The sequence below is a fragment of the Trichomycterus rosablanca genome, chromosome 18, assembly GCF_030014385.1.
Source record: "Trichomycterus rosablanca isolate fTriRos1 chromosome 18, fTriRos1.hap1, whole genome shotgun sequence".
Lineage (NCBI taxonomy): Eukaryota > Metazoa > Chordata > Actinopteri > Siluriformes > Trichomycteridae > Trichomycterus > Trichomycterus rosablanca.
In genome coordinates, this window is record NC_086005.1 from 14,488,930 (window position 1) to 14,508,913 (window position 19,984).

General features: G+C 42.3%; 1 protein-coding gene across 1 annotated transcript in view; it reads right to left on the minus strand.

Annotated features, from left to right (window-relative positions):
- The window catches only part of unc5cb (unc-5 netrin receptor Cb), a 262,930-nt gene that overhangs the window by 126,856 nt on the left and 116,090 nt on the right, over window positions 1–19,984 (minus strand). Inside the window, exon 3 of the mRNA XM_063013743.1 lies at window positions 1–128. This exon is cut by the window's left edge and continues 16 nt beyond it. Within this exon, the coding sequence (XP_062869813.1) occupies window positions 1–128 (128 nt within the window). The remainder of the gene's footprint in view (window positions 129–19,984) is intronic.

A 19,984-nucleotide genomic window follows, 5' to 3' on the forward strand; every position in this document is an offset into this window, starting at 1 on the left:
GGCTTTGCGGCTCTTGGTGGTGCCGGCTGAACTCCAGGCCACGCACTGGCACCAAAAATCCTCAAGACCAAAGAGCTCCTCCACCTGCTGACGGGTGATCTCGATACTTGCCTCTCTCACCACCAGGCCTATTAAAAAAACAAAACAGCAAAAGATGCAGGGTTTACGTTAAAAACAAACAAATCTGACTTTTGTACTGCAAGTAATATGGAAATCTCCTGATTATACATGAACACAAACCTGTTAAATGTCAAAGTAATATAATTTTTGTGTAGAAAATGTAATCTAAATGCTACACACCAGCATTCATGCATTATACAGCATCATACAGCCTTATACATGCATTATACAGCCTATAAAGTAATTGTTTTGATTGTCAAATGCTGTTCTGAGGAGCATCATGTCTACATTCATGACACGACAGATAGTGACTGGTTACACAAGATTCATCAGTTTAAGTCTTTAATGTCAAACACAGTCATGGACAGTTTTGTATCTTCAATTCACCTCACTTGCATGTCTTTGGACTGTGGTAGAAAACCGGAGCTACTGGAGGAGACGCTGGAAGAACATGCAAACTCCACATAGAAAGGACCTGAATCGTTTGTTTGTTTGTTTATTAGGATTTTAACGTCATGTTTTACACTTTTGGTTACATTCATGACGGAGGACGGAGGAACGGTATTTACTCATTACACAAGATTCATCAGTTCACAAGATTATATCAAACACAGTCATGGACAATTTAGTGTCTCCAATTCACCTCACTTGCATGTCTTTGGACTGTTGGAGGAAACCGGAGCACCCTGAGGAAACCCACACAGACACGGGCCAGGGAATCGTACCCAGGACCTTCTTGCTGTGAGGCGACAGTGCTACCCATGGAGCCCCCATTGAGTCTTAATTGTGTCTTAAAACCCTCAGATGTTGTTTATATGAAAGAATGGCTCTGTGGATAGCACTGTCGCCACACAGAAAGAAGGTCCAGGTGAAGCAATCAGGGTCCTTTCTGTATGGAGTTTGTATGTTCTCCCCATGTCTGAGTGGGTTTCCCTCGGGAGCTTCGGGTTCCTCCCACAGTCCAAAAACATGCAGTCAAGTTAATTGGAGACACTGAATTGCCCTATAGGTGTGTGTATGTGTATGTGTGTCTGCCCTGCGATGGACTGGCACCCAATCCATGGTATGCCAAACTGTGTGCCTTGCGCCCATTGAAAAAGCTGGGATAGGCTACAGCATCCCCCCGTGAACTAAATTGGATAAGTGGTTAAGAAAGTGAGTGAGTAAGAAAATTGCCCTTAGATGAATGCAGCCACTGTTGGGTCCTTGAGCAAGGCCCTGAACCCTGCCTGCTCCAGGGGCATCATACGATACAAGCTGGGATATGCGAATAAATAATTTAATTGTACTGTACAACTGTATATGTATATACAGTGTATCACAAAAGTGAGTACACCCCTCACATTTCTGCAGATATTTAAGTATATCTTTTCATGGGACAACACTGACAAAATGACACTTTGACACAATGAAAAGTAGTCTGTGTGCAGCTTATATAACAGTGTAAATTTATTCTTCCCTCAAAATAACTCAATATACAGCCATTAATGTCTAAACCACCGGCAACAAAAGTGAGTACACCCCTAAGAGACTACACCCCTAAATGTCCAAATTGAGCACTGCTTGTCATTTTCCCTCCAAAATGTCATGTGACTCGTTAGTGTTACTAGGCCTCAGGTGTGCATAGGGAGCAGGTGTGTTCAATTTAGTAGTACAGCTCTCACACTCTCTCATACTGGTCACTGAAAGTTCCAACATGGCACCTCATGGCAAAGAACTCTCTGAGGATCTTAAAAGACGAATTGTTGCGCTACATGAAGATGGCCAAGGCTACAAGAAGATTGCCAACACCCTGAAACTGAGCTGCAGCACAGTGGCCAAGGTCATCCAGCGTTTTAAAAGAGCAGGGTCCACTCAGAACAGACCTCGCGTTGGTCGTCCAAAGAAGCTGAGTGCACATGCTCAGCGTCACATCCAACTGCTGTCTTTGAAAGATAGGCGCAGGAGTGCTGTCAGCATTGCTGCAGAGATTGAAAAGGTGGGGGGTCAGCCTGTCAGTGCTCAGACCATACGCCGCACACTACATCAAATTGGTCTGCATGGCTGTCACCCCAGAAGGAAGCCTCTTCTGAAGTCTCTACACAAGAAAGCCCGCAAACAGTTTGCTGAAGACATGTCAACAGAGGACATGGATTACTGGAACCATGTCCTATGGTCTGATGAGACCAAGATTAATTTGTTTGGTTCAGATGGTCTCAAGCATGTGTGGCGGCAATCAGGTGAGGAGTACAAAGATAAGTGTGTCATGCCTACAGTCAAGCATGGTGGTGGGAATGCCATGGTCTGCAGCAGGTGTTGGGGAGTTACATTTTATTGAGGGGCACATGAACTCCAATATGTACTGTGAAATACTGAAGCAGAGCATGATCCCCTCCCTCCGGAAACTGGGTCGCAGGGCAGTGTTCCAGCATTATAATGACCCCAAACACACCTCTAAGACGACCAGTGCTTTATTGAAGAGGCTGAGGGTATGGACGTGATGGACTGGCCAAGCATGTCTCCAGACCTAAACCCAATAGAACATCTTTGGGGCATCCTCAAGCGGAAGGTGGAGGAGCGCAAAGTCTCGAATATCCGCCAGCTCCGTGATGTCGTCATGGAGGAGTGGAAAAGCATTCCAGTGGCAACCTGTGAAGCTCTGGTAAACTCCATGCCCAGGAGAGTTAAGGCAGTTTTGGGAAATAATGGTGGCCACACAAAATATTGACACTTCAGGAACTTTCACTAAGGGGTGTACTCACTTTTGTTGCTGGTGGTTTAGACATTAATGGCTGTATATTGAGTTATTTTGAGGGAAGAATAAATTTACACTGTTATATAAGCTGCACACAGACTACTTTTCATTGTGTCAAAGTGTCATTTTGTCAGTGTTGTCCCATGAAAAGATATACTTAAATATCTGCAGAAATGTGAGGGGTGTACTCACTTTTGTGATACACTGTATGTCAAATAAAGTATATCTTCTTTAAGGTGTGAATGTGTTTGTTTATGAACTGGTGCCTTGTCCAGGGTGTTTCTGTGTGCCTTGCACCCATTAAGAGCTGGGATAGGCTCCAGCACCTCCCACGACCCTGATTAGGATAAGCGGCTTAGAAAATTAGTGAGTGAGTGGTTTATATGATCTCATTTGCTTCTTAAGTGTATTTACACACACACACACACACACACACACACACATTTATGCAAATAATCCCTGTTATGACAGAATCTGTTCCTGAGGACCAGATTTTGATCCTATCCTCCAGTCCAGTCTGTAAGGAGGCTCATATGTTTCCATGAATCATGCTGGTGATATACACAGATCAGGCATAACATTATGACCACCTTTCTAATATTGTGTTGGTCCCCCTTTTGCTGCCAAAACAGCCCTGCAACTATGATGCACTGTGTATTCTGACACCTTTCTATCAGAACCAGCATTAACTTCTTCAGCAATTTGAGCTACAGTAGCTCGTCTGTTGAATCCGACCACACGGGCCAGCCTTCGCTCCCCATGTGCATCAATGAGCCTTGGTCGCCCATGACCCTGTCGCCGGTTTACCACTGTTCCTTCCTTGGACCATTTTTCATAGATACTGACCACTGCAGACCGGGAACACCCATTCGTCTAGCCATCACAATTTGGCCCTTGTCAAACTCACTCAAATCCTTACGCATGTCCATTTTTCCCGCTTCTAACACATCAACTGTGATGCACTGTGTATTCTGACACCTTTCTATCAGAACCAGCATTAACTTCTTCAGCAGTTTGTTTGTTTGTTTGTTTATTAGGATTTTAACGTCATGTTTTACACTCTTTGGTTACATTCATGACAGGAACGGTAGTTACTCATTACACAAGGTTCATCAGTTTGCACAAGGTTATATGAAACACAGTCATGGACAATTTAGTGTCTCCAATTTACCTCACTTGCATGTCTTTGGACTGTGGGCCCCCTACCTGGGGATCGAACCCAGGACCTTTTTGCTGTAAGGCGACTGTGCTACCCACTTAGCCACCGTGCCGCCCCTCCAGCAGTTTGAGCTACTGTAGCTCGTCTGTTGGATCAGACCACACGGGCCAGCCTTCGCTCCCTACATGCATCAGTGAGCCTTGGTCGCCCATGACCCTGTCGCTGGTTTACCACTTATCCTTCCTTGGACCATTTTTCATAGATACTGACCACTGCAGACCGGGAACACACCACCAGAGCTGCAGTTTTGGAGATGCTCTGACCCAGTCATCTAACCATCACACGTTGCCCTTTGTCAAACTCGCTGAAATCCTTACGCTTGTCCATTTTTCCTGCTTCTAACATCAACTTTGAGGATAAAATGTTCACTTGGTGCCTAATATATCCCACCAAGTAACAGGTGCCGTGATGCAGAGATAATCAGTTTTATTCACGCCTGTCAGTCGTCATAGTGTTTTGCCTGGTCGGTGTATGTGCATAACACATACAACAAGAAGAATCTCTTATTCCTGCATTCCTTTTATTTCTTCTTTTTTGTAGCATTTCCTCAAGGCATTTTTTAACAAGAGGTGGATTTTAAAAAGAGAGCGATACACTGAGTGTGAACTATCGACAGAGAACTGGAGAGAAGCAGAGGTATGAATGAGACAAAGAAAAAGCCAGAGTGAAAGACTGACACAGACAGCCAGCAGACCGGGAGAGAAAAAGCAAGAAACTGATGTGTGTAAGAAAGAGCACGTGGAAATGAAAAGAAGGGAATAGATCAGCCGAGGAGTCGGTACATAATTCAACAGATACGACGAGCGCTGATTAAAAGCTCTGTACAGGATGTTTGTGTGTAAGTGAAAAATCGCAACGCTTCACTGAGACTCGGTACATTAACATTCATCAATGATAGAGTTTCTTCACTGAGCAGACGCTCGAAGGTGGGCGAGCTGGCTTCGGTTCAGAATAAAAGTTTACTGCATATTGATTACAACTTGGAAATAACAAGCCTGGATACTTGTTAGAGAAAAGTTTATGCTAGAATTAGATTTTTTTTGCTGTCACTGAAGCACAGTTGACAGTTCCTGCAAGGAGGCTGTGTGATATCCAGACCTCTTGTTATTAGACACGACCAATGGTCTGTTGAGCACCCCACTAGGACTTGAACCAGAAAAGTGAGACTTTGCGGTGATTGTGGGTGTATTGAACACCTTTTTTGCTCCTTTTTAAGCTTTACATAAAAGCTATAGAACTGATGCTCACCAGTAAGGAAAGTTTGTAACTGCCTCCCGGAGAGTCACACCCCGATCCTCATTATCCCTCGTCTCTGTGCAGGCACCATCAATCAGTCAGCAGAGGTCAGAATTGCATCAGTTATGAGGTCCCCTCTGGCACCCCCCCCCCCCCCTTTGAACAACAGCCAATCGTTGTTCGTGTAGGCACCCAGAGCTGAAATTTTGTTGTTCGCCACTTACAGGTGTTTTGAATCGATAAACCGACAGACCAAAAACCCCTGTGTTGGCGACAGTGGCAAGGAAAAGCTCCCTTCCCTCAGGAAGAAACCTTGAGAGGAACCAGACTCAGCAGGGACCCCCATCCTCCTTGGGTGGCCTGGATAATTTGAATAAATTGAATTTAAACAAACCATAAAGAAAGAAGCGGAAAGAATAAACAAGCAATTGGAATTCTTCAATATTCTGTCCAGTCTGTAATAAAGGCAAAGTGAGACAAGTGTGGTCCAGAGGACCTTTGGTGGTCTGTACAAATAATAATTTTGACTCCTTAAAACGCCTTTGAAATAGACAAAAGTGTTAATTGTAAGTGAGACCTTCGCGCCCAACATCAGTGGCTGATCTTACATGTACTCTGTTGACCGAAAGGCCCAATTTCCTACAGACACACTTCTTATTGTTGTGAAATGTTTTTCCAGTAGATAGGGATCCAATTCTACATCAATATCCATGATTTAGAATAAAATGTCATGTTGTTTACAGTTGCTGTTGAAAAACACAGGTCCTACAACAGAAAGCATCCCCTGACTAAATCGACTTAGTACACAACGTTAGTGACGCACGAAAGAAGCAAACAAACCCGGATGACATTTTATAACCCCGAAATATCACCCGACCACGTCTCATCCATCTATCATTAGTATCGCGCCTGGTGCATTTTCCCTGAATGACCCAGTGTTCATAAAGCACAGCCGGATGGAAGGCTGGCGATTTGTCGGATGCCAGCATGATTGAGCTGTCCGGGGCCTCTGGAGCCAAATCTGGAGCCGTCACAGCCACTAGAATCCCGTTTGCTAACCCCGGTGATTATTGTTCCGCTGGCCCGGGCGGTCTCCAAACAAATGAACGGCAAACCTCGGCTAGATCAGAGAGGGGTTTATTTCTGCAGTTCTCATCCCCTTATCCCTCTGGAGACTCATTTATATATGATCACGGAGGAGGTGGAGGCGCCTGAATCACGGGTGAGGGTAGGTATCGCTAAACAAATCAGGGATGCTAAATATCAGATCATATCTCTGTCTCCTTCGCTTTCTTTCTCGCTTCATCTTCCCAAGTAGGTGTGGGAGAGGAGCGATCTGTGAATCTGGAGTTGATTTGGATAGAATTTCTTGTAAGACTGCAGTGTTTTTTTTTCTTCTGTGGGCGCTGAGCGTGTATTTATATCTCGGTGCCCAATGAGCCCTGGAGGTAGCTTCCAGTACTGATTGGCTTGCAGAGCCAGAGACGCCAGGCTGAGAGATAAAGCCAGAATAATCCTCCATGCAAATGGCAGATCCGCTCCCCTCCATCATTCTTAGTTCGCTATTTATTCTTTTCTGCCGCTGTCCTTGAGTTTTGTACCTCCTTCCAGACACTTTGCAAGTTCATTTATTCGGTTTGCAGTGTGCAGAGTCGAACAGAGAGATTGTGGTTCGGTTTCTCGGAGGTGTGTAAACAGAAAAGTGCTGTACAACACCTTTAAGTTGTTGCCTCAGAGATCAAGACTATAACTGGGTTCGTCAAGGACGTCAATTTTCTTCATTTTAAGCTATTCCAGTGTTGCACTGAGACATTGTTTTGCTAAAATATCTTTCCACTTTATGCAGAAAGAAGCTGCTTTTGATCTGAGACCTCTATGTACTGCACACTACTCCTTTTCCAATCAATTCAGAACACCTTTTCCAGTTTGGTTGTAATTTAACCCTTTTTCCCTCATGACTCAACAGAACTTTGAGGTATTAAGGGCTTTCAAGTTGGTTTTAAACACCGTTTTTCATCGACCTATTTACTCAGACACCCAACTATCTACCTACCTACCTACCTAACCCACTCAATCCATCCATCTATCTGTCTGTTTATTTAAAAACCCACCCAATCCATTCATCCATCCATCCATCCACCTATATACCGGCCCACCCGATCATCCATCCATCCATCTATGTATCTATATACCCAACCACCCACCCAATCCATCTGTCTTTCTACCCACCCACCAACCCATCCATCCATCCATCTGTCTGTCTTTCCATCCACCGACCCATCCATCCATCCATGCACCGACCAACACTTCCATACATCCCACACACCAACCCACCCATCTAAACCACCCACAGATCTAAACCACCCACCTACCCATCCATCCATCCATCCAACCCAACTCATCCGTCTGTCTATTCATTCGTCCGTCTATTCATCCGTCTATTCATCATCCATCCATCCATCCATCCACCAACCCTTCCATCCATCTCACACACCCACACACCCATCTAAACCACCCACCCACGCACCCAACTCATCCGTCTGTCTATTCATTCGTCTGTCTATTCATCCATCTATTCATCATCCATCCATCCATCCATCCACCAACCCTTCCATCCATCTCACACACCCACCCACCCATCTAAACCACCCACCCACCTACCCATCCCTCCATCCAAGCCAACTCATCCGTCTGTCTGTACATTCGTCTGTCTATTCATCCATCTATTCATCATCCATCCATCCCAACCCATCCATCCATTTTAGGGTCATCAGTTCTAGTCTATAATTAGATCCTTGAACTGATTTTAACTTGCACTATGGACAGTTGCTACCACATTGCTAGACCTCATACAGTTATAAGCTACTTATCATTTAGAGTCAATACATATAGATGATTTTGCATAACATTACACTGGAATATTAGGAAATCAAACAACCAATCAATCACTCATCCATTCATCCATCCATCCATCCATCCATCCATCCATTCATCCACCACCTATCCATCCATCCATCCACCCACCACCCTGCCTGCCTGCCTGCCTATCTATCTATCTATCTATCTATCTATCTATCTATCTATCTATCTATCTATCTATCTATCTATCTATCTATCTATCTATCTATCTATCTATCTATCTATCTATCTATCTATCTATCTATCTGCTTTAGGTTCAAAAAGTATTAAATACCCCACAGAGTAACCCATCACCAGTAGCGTAAATAGCACACATGATTATAATGAGTCCAAGAAGGTCCATTCTGTCTGTAGCAATTGAGGAGTCTGTACAGCAGCCTTGTATGTGCGTAAAGACAGATGATGCATTGCTGGCAGTGGTGGACCGCTGCCAATCACATTTATAGGCATTAATGTTTCACTGGAGTGTACAACATTAGATCAGGCTTCATGCTGATGTTTGTGTTTGTGGAAATCTGTGTTGTACCTCAGATACACATCCTACACTATGGAAAATCAATAAGTCCTATAAAAATGGAACTGCTAGGCAGAATACGGATAATATTCAGCTTGCAGAGATCAGCAGTCATGCTGTCAATCATACATTTTATGTTTCTGAAAGTGATCAGATGTTTAATGCAGTGGTGCACAGATACTGATACTGTGCTCAAGTGCATTTTTGACGGCCAAACTTCTTTTTATATTTTTTTTATTAAAACAGTCCAATTTTATTACAGTGATAGAGTATACATACACTAATGCCTTGTTCACACTATATGATTTTTGCCCTGATTTTCGCTCGCTTACAGGTCGCTTATGTGTGAACTGTTCAACATTTACATTTTCAGCATTTAGCAGACGCTTTTATCCAAAGCGACTTACATGATGAGCTGAACACAATGAGCAATTAAGGGTTAAGGGCCTTGCTCAGGGACCCAACAGTGGCAACTTGGTGGTGGCGGGGCTTCTGTTTACTAGTCCAGTACCTTAACCACTGAGCTATCACTGCCCTGCCTCGATCCAAGCAGCTCGCTGATCGCTCACAGACTAAAGAAAAATATCTAGCATGCTGAATATCTGGACCTATCAGCAACTCAAAATCCTGAAGTGTGAAAAGTGTTGTGATTAGGTTGTGACTGGCAGTGAGTGTGATGTCAAACTACAGACAATGAGAATGCAAGATACAGAGTGATAGGAAACCCAGGGGAGGAGCTTCTATCACATTGTACATTGGCAGACACACAAGCTTTACAGTGTTTGTGACCTTATCGTCTACGCCAAACCATAATACCAACATACTGGTATTGCAAAAATATTTATTTATCTCTAACTATCTCTGCAGAACACAATCCCTGCTGACCGCACAAACAACTTTGATGGCTCGCTATATGCTAACGTCCATTTTTGGAAGCTAAAAACCTGTCTCATACATGTTATCATTACAGCCCTTGTCACTTCTCGCATGTGTGAGACAAAACGTAGTTTGGGAGATCAGACAGACTCGTCTATGATTCCTCCTGTTAAGAGATTTTGTAGTGTGTGACCCCTATCGCTGATCAATCGTGTAGTTTGAAAACCACAACGACTTAAAAGACTCCCGATTACCAGAGATCAAGTTGTGCAGTGTGAACTTTACAGTGATCAGAACACATTAAAAGTCATGTAGTGTGAATTTAGCATAAGTAAGTCTGTTAGCATTTAATGCCAAAGGTGTAGAATAAGCCACCTTTATCAGTTTCATGAGGTTCAGGTTACAGAGACGATCGCTCATCTATTGCTGCTGTTTGAGTTGGTCATCTTCTAGACCTTCATCAGTGGTCACAGGACGCTGCCCACAGGGCGCTGTTGGCTGGATATTTTTAGGTGGTGGACTATTCTCAGTCCAGCAGTGACAGTAAGGTGTTTAAAAACTTCATCAGCGCTGCTGTGTCTGATCCACTCATACCAGCACGACACACACTAACACACCACCACCATGTCACTGCAGTGCTGAGAATGATCCATCACACAAATAATACCTGCTCTGTGGTGGTCCTGGGAGAGTTCTGACCATTGAAGAACAGCATGTAAGGGGGTAACAAAGCATGCAGAGAAACAGATGGACTACAGTCAGTAACTGTAGAACTACAAAGTGCTTTTATATGGTAAGTAGAGCTGATAAATATATATCAATGTATATCAACTTAAGACTGGTCAAAATGAACTACCTTAGCGACCTGAGAGAACTCATAGACCCCTGCTGTCTTCCACACAACCTCCAAGGATCACCCTGATCCTCAACCCAGCTCTCAAGAAAGACAGACATCAAGGCTCTTCTCTGTACTAGCACCCATGTGGTGGACCAAACTTCCCCTGTCTGTTTGAACATCTGAGCCTCTCTACATCTTCAAAAGGCTGAGGCTGAGAACTAACATGTACTTACTAATCTTCTACAGCATCTAAAAAGTCTTCTACATATTCATTTGTTCTAACTGTTTCGGCAGATTTGTATCCTTGTTTACTGTGGAAGCACTTCTGTAAGTCGCTCTGGATAAGAGCGTCTACTAAATGCCGATATGTAAATGTAAATATCAAAAAATGGCTTAGATCAAATTTGGCTGACATCCCTCTGGCAAATAACTGTTTGAATGTACTGCTTGTTCCCATCTGCAACCCTCCAAATTAGTCTGGTGCTTCAAATGGCTGCATCAGGACCTAAGGTAGCTGAGCTAATGAAGGGTTTTACATTAAAGCGTAACCAGATCAAATAAAAACACACAACCGGTGGCATTTTATCTGCTACAGCATGAGGACCTCATCCGGGTACAGTAAACAGACTAAACACTGCCGCCTGTCACTTGTTTATCATTGGACTGAGGGAATTTCAAGCATAAGGGCGATGGCTGGCTGTATCAGGGTCACTTTTTTCTCCTCCCAAACACTCTGAGCAGAGCCGGAACAGCTAAGTTTGCCATTCACTGACAAGACGTAATCGACCTTGTTTATGCACCAGTGTGAACATCAATTATTGAAGCACACGATTCTCCCCGATGTAGTATATTCACTTCACAGATAAAGCGGTGAGGAAAACGGCAAAAAGGAAGTGAACGCAGGGGAGCTCGGGGCAAAAAAAAAAAAAAAAAAGGAAGGGTAGCAGTTTCTCATTACAGCCTATTACATCATACGCTTGATTTGTATCTCATATTACAAAATTATAGGATCACATTCACAAAACCGTGAAATAACACCGAAGGATCAACACCTGGGCATCTACAACGGGGTGTTTATGAAATTATCAAATGTAGTGTGTTTTGATTTTTGTCATTTCTCACATCATACCCATGGGGCACTCTGCTGGGAACAGATTATTGGCATGGTTGTCATTATTAGCTATAGGACGTTATCGATCCGGAGTCAAAAGAGGCAACGGGGAGCCTGAGGGAAGGAAGAAGGAAGGAAGGAAGAAGGGAGGGTGTTTGGACTCCGCTTGCCCTTCCAAAATGAAGAGCCCTCCTCTGTTCCGCCCCTCTCGTTCGGGGTGATGGCTTGTCGGCAGTGTGCATTACACCGCTGCAACTCAACATAATTAACTTAGGTTCATTTGTAGCGATCAATGGGCCGGCTGGAGATTAGCACCAGCCTAAGTGTTGGGGAACAAGATAGAGCGAGAGAGCGAGCGTTCTGCACAGATAGGCTTCTCCTTGGTGTAGATGGGGTCCGAGTCAGCCCGGCTCCAGCGCTAAAAGCTCCAGCTGGAGTATCCAGTGGCCGTTTAATGCATAGATTTAATGCGCGAGGAGTAACAGAATTACTGACTCATGCTTTCAGCTGCATCAGGAATGGCTGTAATTTCACTTACAGCTATTACAACTATTTATAGAATTCATGGTACAGAATTTCTATAGCTTCTATAGAAATCTGATTATACCACAGCTATAGGGAAACACTTGAATATGGTTGGGCAGAAGGTATTAATTAATTTCCCATCATAATAAAACTGTTACATGTAGTACAAGCTGCAAAAAGACACACTTATGGCAAAGTAGTCTTGGTATTTTAGTGATTTCTGCTACTGTTTTCTTTCTTTAACTGCCTGATTGGAATACTTATGAGGTCTTTTATACGTTTATTGTGGGTTTTCTAAATATCTGCTCAGTTGAAATTATACATACACCCACCTGGAGTTCTATTAAGAACTTGCCTTAGTTGCTTAACCTTGTTATAATGATTAATTACAGGCAATGCATTCTTTGTGCCTCTATCAATGCATAGCACCCTGTAGACTAAGCCACAAGCATATACAACCCTATAAGCTCTGAACAGATCTTACTCCCTTTGAAATTATACAACCCCAAATCAGAAAAAGTTGGGACAATATGGAAAATGCAAATAAAATAACAATGCAGTGTTCCTTACAGTTGGGACGGGGGCAATTTAGGGCTAGTAATAAGGTGAAAAAACTAAATAATGCAGGGATTTTAAACAGGTGATTGTAATCATGGTTTGGTACAAAAGCAGCATCCAGGAAAGCATCCAGGCTGAGTCTTTGATGAGCAAAGATGATCAGAGGATCTCCAGTTTGTCAACAAATGTGTGAAAAAATGATTGAAATGTTTAAAAACAGTGTACCTTAAAGAAAGATTGGAAGGCGTTTGCATATTTCTCCTCTACAGTGCATAATATCATTAAACCATTCAAGGAATCGGGAGGAATTTCAGTGCGTAAAGGCCAAAGGCGCAAGCTTAAGCTGAACGCCCGTGATCTTCGATCCCTTAGACAGCACTGCATCAAGAACCGCCACTCAACAATAGCTGATATAACCACATGGGTGAGGGATTACTTTGGCAAACCTTTGTCAAGCACTAGAACACAGAGCTACATGCACAAATTCAACTTATGTTAACCATGTCCAGAAGCAGCGTCGACTTCTCGGGGCTCAGAGGCATTTAGGATGGACCATCACACAGTGGAAACGTGTATTGTGGTCAGATGAATCTGCATTCCAGTTCGACAACGACCCCGTAAAAAAGCTGAAACACTAAATCACTTGGTATCCTCTGTGCCAAAATGTCTTTTAATTGTGTTGAAAATAAATGGCAACATTACAAAGTGGTAAATGCCTTACTGTCCCAACTTTTTTTTGGAAGGTGTTGCAGGCCTGAAATGCAAGAATGGATGTTTATTAATAAATGAAATGAAGTTAAGCAGATAAAACTATCTCAAAAAAATTATCATATAAAAATTATCTCAGGTTCCTCCTATCTGCAATCAAATAAAAGTCAAAGTAATTTGCATGTATTTGCATTTTCCATGCTGTCCCAACTTTTTCTGATTTGGGGTTGTAAGTTTATTGTGGGTTTTCTGAATATCAGCTCAGTCGAAAATAAACATACAACAACCTGGAGTTCTATAACTACACTTGCCTTAGTTGCTTAACCTTTCTTAATGATTAACTACATGTGGTGCATTCTTTGTGCCCATTTTAATGCATTGCACCCTGTAGACTAAGCCACATGCATTACAACAGGAAAGCACTATAAGCTCTGAACAGATCTTAGTCCCTTTGAAATGATAGATTTTAAAAGTCAGGAATGTTCCTTGGAGCCAAGATCTGTCTGGAAACAACGTTCTGTGAGTAAAATGCAAAAGGAACAGTGGCCTCTTTGTCAAGAGATCTGAAAGAAACCACAATTTGTCACCTCATGCCAAATAAGGAAATTTGTTTGGATGGGGGGATGTAATCCTAGAACCAACAAAACCAGGTCTGACGCAAATTAGAGGCTGCTGAGTTGTCTTCAGATGAAACAAATACTGGTTTGTACGGCCATAAAGACATGACGTATGCATAGAGGAGGAACTGACAAGCTTGGTAGGGTAGTGATATGCTCTGAGGCTGTGTTACTGCTAGTGGAACTCAACCATGTAGAGTTTGTTTGTTTGGGTTAATTGCCAAAAGGTTAGAATTTTAATTGGAGGATTCTTCCCGAACAAGTCTTTCATGTTCTTAACCCTATAAAAGTCGTCTCTAATGGCTGAAATTGTAGTACATTCTAACGAAATATGTTTAATTGTAAGGGTTGTAGCACATAATCGACAGGTTGGTGCCTGGTCGCCAACCAGGAGGTGACGGTGGGTGAGGGCAGTATGACCAATTCGGCACCTGGTGATAATTGTCTGGTCTCAGTTGTGTTTAACATTGATGTGGGGAGTTATTTCATGCAGTTCGTTTTGGGAATTGCTGGACCAATCGTCTTGCCATTTTATTCGCAGAAAGCAGAATCAGCAAACCCAGGCCTCTTTCCAACACTCCGACTATGTCTGCAATACTTGTGGTAGAGACTGCCACGCTAGGATTGGATTGCTCAGTCACTCCAGACGGTGCCATCAACAGGACTGCTCTTGACCGACCAAGGTGCTACCATTATCTCACGAGATAGACGGATGCCAGTGAATCTTTGATTTCTTGGTAGGCATCAACAGGACTGCTCTTGACCGACCAAGGTGCTACCATTATCTCACGAGATAGACGGATGCCAGTGAATCTTTGATTTCTTGGTAGGCATCAACAGGACTGCTCTTGACCGACCAAGGTGCTACCATTATCTCACGAGATAGACGGATGCCAGTGAATCTTTGATTTCTTGGTAGGCATCAACAGGACTGCTCTTGACCGACCAAGGTGCTACCATTATCTCACGAGATAGACGGATGCCAGTGAATCTTTGATTTCTTGGTAGGCATCAACAGGACTGCTCTTGACCGACCAAGGTGCTACCATTATCTCACGAGATAGACGGATGCCAGTGAATCTTTGATTTCTTGGTAGGCATCAACAGGACTGCTCTTGACCGACCAAGGTGCTACCATTATCTCACGAGATTGACGGATGCCAGTGAATCTTTGATTTCTTGGTAGGCATCAACAGGACTGCTCTTGACCGACCAAGGTGCTACCATTATCTCACGAGATAGACGGATGCCAAGAAATCTTTGATTTCATTACTCTAGTTTAAGTAAACAACAGTCCAAGAACACAAATCTGCTAAAACCTGTTAGAACCAAAGTTTTTTTTTTGTTTTTTTTTTAGAAATGATAAAGAGTGTTAGTAAGTAAGTACAAGTCAGCTTAAGTGCTTAGTAAAAAGGTGAGTTTTTAATCGTTTTTTAAAGACAGCAAGAGACTCAGATGTTCAGACAGACAGAGGAAGTTTGTTCCACCACTTGGGTGCCAGTACAGAGAAGAACCTTGATGCTTGTCTTCCTCTAGTCCTGGGTGGAGGATCAAGTTAAGCGAAACTAGTGGCTCGGAGGTTGCGCGGTACAGAGCAGGGTTTGATTAGACCACAAAGGTAGCTTGGGGCTGGTCCATTTTTGGCTTTGTAGGCGAGCATCAGTGTTTTAAATTGAATGCATGCAGCTACAGGAAGCCAGTGAAGAGAACGCAGCAGTGGGGTGATGTGGCAGTGTTTAGGTTGGTTAAAAACCAGGTGAGCAGCTGCATTTTGAATGAGCTGCAAGGGTTTGGTAGTAGACATGGGAGCACCTGCCAGGAGGGAGTTGCAGTAGTCCAACCGTGAGATTACAAGTGACTGGACCAGAATCTGAGTAGCTTCCATGGAGAGAAATGGTCGAATCTTTCTGATGTTGTTGAGGCAAAGGCAGAGGGGGCTTGGTGGGGCCTACTGGGAAATTTAAAGTGGTCAGTGTGGGGCCAATTCGCAGGCAAAGGGGTCTGATTAGGTGGGGTCTGGCATCATAGAGATGAGCAGGTGAGTCACCAAAGGTGGCTTGATACACGGGATTATTTTTGTTATAACCATGTAGAGAATAGACGAGCTGTACTGAAAAGTCTGAATTATAAACAAATTTTATTATGTACATTGGTCAAAGATCTAACCAGAGTTGTGCCCGTTCTTCTTGTTGGCTACTAAAGGACAATGTTTGGGGTTTTGACATGTTGTCTTCTTTTACCCATTCACAAACTGCTTTACATTTTCTTCTTTGACTCTGAAATTGTGTTTAATCTAGACATACAATTTCCATCTTTATGCCGCGGGCTCGTTTTTGCAACACCACTGCTAAAAGTGTTAATCGATGTGCTTTAATTATTGTCTGTGAAGCATTTTTGCATAATCTGACACTAAGCACTCATCATATTGCGCAACATTTCATCATAATAATTTAAAATAATCTCCTATAATATGACAAGTACTGATCTTATAAGACCACTGAAATTGCTTAATCATCTCTATTTCTGCGTCATCTGTTATTTTCTAACACCGTGTTGGGCGTCATCAATTACACAACACCAAAGCATTTATTCCATCAAACAAGTATTCTGACCTTAATGGAGTGTAATTTTAAACCCCCTTTCTCTTCGCTTGATATTTAAGACAATGCCGATGGTTAGACAGAACCAATCAATGGTGGAACATTTGAGTAGGTGTTTCTCCTTGAAGCCACTACACTGTCTTCCAAAAAACCATTTGCAGGAAGATAATGATCCTACATACAAGCAAAGTCCTTCTTTATTTACTTTCATGCAGAGGAGGAGGAAGAAAAAAGACAGAGTAGATGGAGACTGGTGCCTGGCGCAGATAACAGCACAGATCGGGCTCGCTCAGGGCCCAAATGCCCGTTAATCTACTCCTTTACCCAATATAGAAAGACAGTAGAGAGCGGCAAGATGAATGAAGAGAGTGGAAAAGAGGTTGAGAATGAGTGTGGGCATTGGATCATGTTTCTGCCGGCTTGGGTAACTATTGACTAGCCTCTATCTGTGGTTCTTTTCTGTCAATCAGGAGAAATTAGAGAGGAGTGAAGTGGGCATAGACACAGAGAGCACAGAGAGTGAGAGAAACTGAGAGAAAGATATGGAGAAGAAAGCTAAAAGGAATGGAAAGACGGCAGGGAATATGGGAAAAATCTGATAGCAGAAAATCAAGTCTTTAAGACTTTGGCCCCACTTTGAAAAACACTTTAACAGTCTTGTTGTAATGGTCCTGAAGAGGGATGCAAATTTTAATGTTATTGTTTTATGCATTTTCTTCCTTTTTCTCCTTATTGTTAGCGCGTCCAATTTTTACCCAGTTGTCCACAGGTCCTGACCCCCTCCCCAATTGAGGATAGTGAGACTGTCACACGCCCCCTCCGACACGTGTGCAGTAGCCGACTGCATCTTTTCACCTGCACGAGGCGAGTTCATATGCGGATCAGCTAACTAATTACATCAGTTATAAGGTCCCTATCCGGCTTTTCTCAACCTGTATGATGAACAAGCCAATCGTTGTTTATGTAGCCTCCCAGCCCAGCCGAATGACAGAGCTGAGTTTCGAACCGACGAGTTTGAAATGTCAGCTCTGGTGTGCTAGTGGCTAATTTTGAAGTTACTTTTAACCTATAACCGAATGTCAGTCAACATTTAACCAATAACTGACAAGCTTATGACATCCCAACAAAATATTAAACGCATCACTGAGTCTCATATCAACAATTCACACTTTTTATTACTGAATAAAGTGTATTGTAGCAAACATGGCACTTATGTAAACAGTAAGATTATTAAACACTGTAAGCAGAACCAGTTCAACATTAAGAACCAGTTAATAATTAAAATGAGTTAACCAATTCATTAATTTCCAACGGCTGACTATTGATTCCAATTAAGATTAAAGCTATAGATCTCTACAATGTGCCAACTTGAAATGCACCCTCATCCGTCCTCAGTGTGCATGCGCCAGTTTTGCATCCAGATGCATTTTAACCCAAATAGAAATCATCAGCATAAAATCTGACTGCATGTTAACCTCTGCATGTGTGGATGTGAATGTAGTCTTTTTTTTTATTAAAGTTCAACAGAAACACAATGAGCAGAACCAGTTCATCATTTCAAACTGGTTTTTAACAGTAGTCGGTAGTAAACAGTTCAAAATATGCTAATCATAATAAAGATGCAGTCAGTATATTAAAGCCTTTACTGGCATTATTAGTGTAGTTATTAAAAGATGGCAAGCAAATCCATGTTATGTTTGTAAAAACACTTGTTTTTTAACAGTTAATAAGTCAGTCATTCATTATTTATATAGTGAATTTTTAAAATTCTGTTTGAATTAGAACTGCAGCACTAAAATAATTTTGTACAGCAATCTGGTGAATGCTCCCTGCAGGTGGGTAAGTTGCAAATCAGCAGTCTGAACTTTTACCTTCAGTTCAAATCAATCAGCTGCTGGAAATGAATTAAAATGCCATTTTTAAGCAACAGCATTAATCGAACAGTGACTTCTTTGTCGGCTAATCATTGACGTCTCTAGTCCTGAGTGTCTTGAGTGTTAAAATATGCTTTTTTTTTACCCTAAAAGATTGTTTTACCCTAAAAAAATAAAGGTTTTGTGTTTGCTTGGCCATCTAAAAAGCTACCATCATTATTAAAATTGCATGTTAAATGTCTATATGTATAGCACTTTTAACTTATAGACATTACCTCAAAGCAATTTTACCAATAAACTCCATAAATATTACAAGAAGAAACCAAGGAGGAACCAGACTCAGCAGGGACCCTCTCATTGGGTGGCCTAAAGGATAATCTGAATGAAAAGGATTTGATCATTTGCATCCGTTTCATGTAAGCAATGTAAGATAAAATTAGGCTTTTAATTGGAAACCTGACACAAGTTTTGCATTTTTTTATCCTACGCTCCCACCAGCCAAGCTTATTCAGATCTTCTTACTTCCTTCTGGTGAGCTTTGGGTGGTTTATTAAATTTCCACACTCTTCATGCCATAAGCAGATTCATCTCAGATTACCTTCACCTACTTATAGACTTAATCGACATCGTCCCAGGCAGAAAATATTACAGGAACTCTCTAATCCAGGGGTGTCAGACTCATTTTCACCGAGGGCCACATCTGCATTATGGTGGCCCTCAAAGGGCCGATTGTAACGTATCCTGCTGTGATTGCAGACAATTTGATGTTTTTCTTGGAGGCTAAATTCTGTTTAGTGTCAAAATGCCAAATGTATACTGTATATTTATAATGTACAGTATATCTACATTTATATTGTTCTCCTTTACCACAGACACGGCCTCATAACACAAGAGACGTACTGGTTTTTCTTCTTGAAGCACAAACTTGAATTCACTTTCCCATCTTTCATTAAATTCTCTTCCTTCTGCTTCAGTTTTCTCTTCTTGTACATTTTGGAATTATTTGTAAATATTTCTCAACATCACTTGTTGGAAAACCGTTTCAGTTAAACGCTGATGTGGAAACGCTGCCATCTAGTGGCGGGATGCGGTTACTTTGCGGGTCACAAAATTGGCATGCATTGTGGGAGATGCAGTTTATGCACGTTTTACAGTGTATTTTAAGACAATCATACGTCTTTTAAGCTCTCGTGGCCCACATAAAATTACGTGGCGGGTCGGATTTGGCCCGCGGGCCTTGAGTTTGACACGTGCTTCCCCAACCACTTAAAAAATAAATAAAATGTTTTTTTTTTTCATTAAACCTTTTATTTGTTTTGCAATTGGAGGATAAGCACTGCTATTTCTTTTGCTTTGCATGACTATTTTTTGGTTTTTATTTGTTCTCTTAAGTTGTAAAATTAAGAACGCTAGCCTTGGCTGAGGCTGAATACATCTGCACTTCTTTCATATGTTTTCTGGGATGTTTCTTGACTTCCTGGAAGAGCTGTTGCTTCCCAATGTTACCCATTGTTTTTAATGTATATCAACCACTC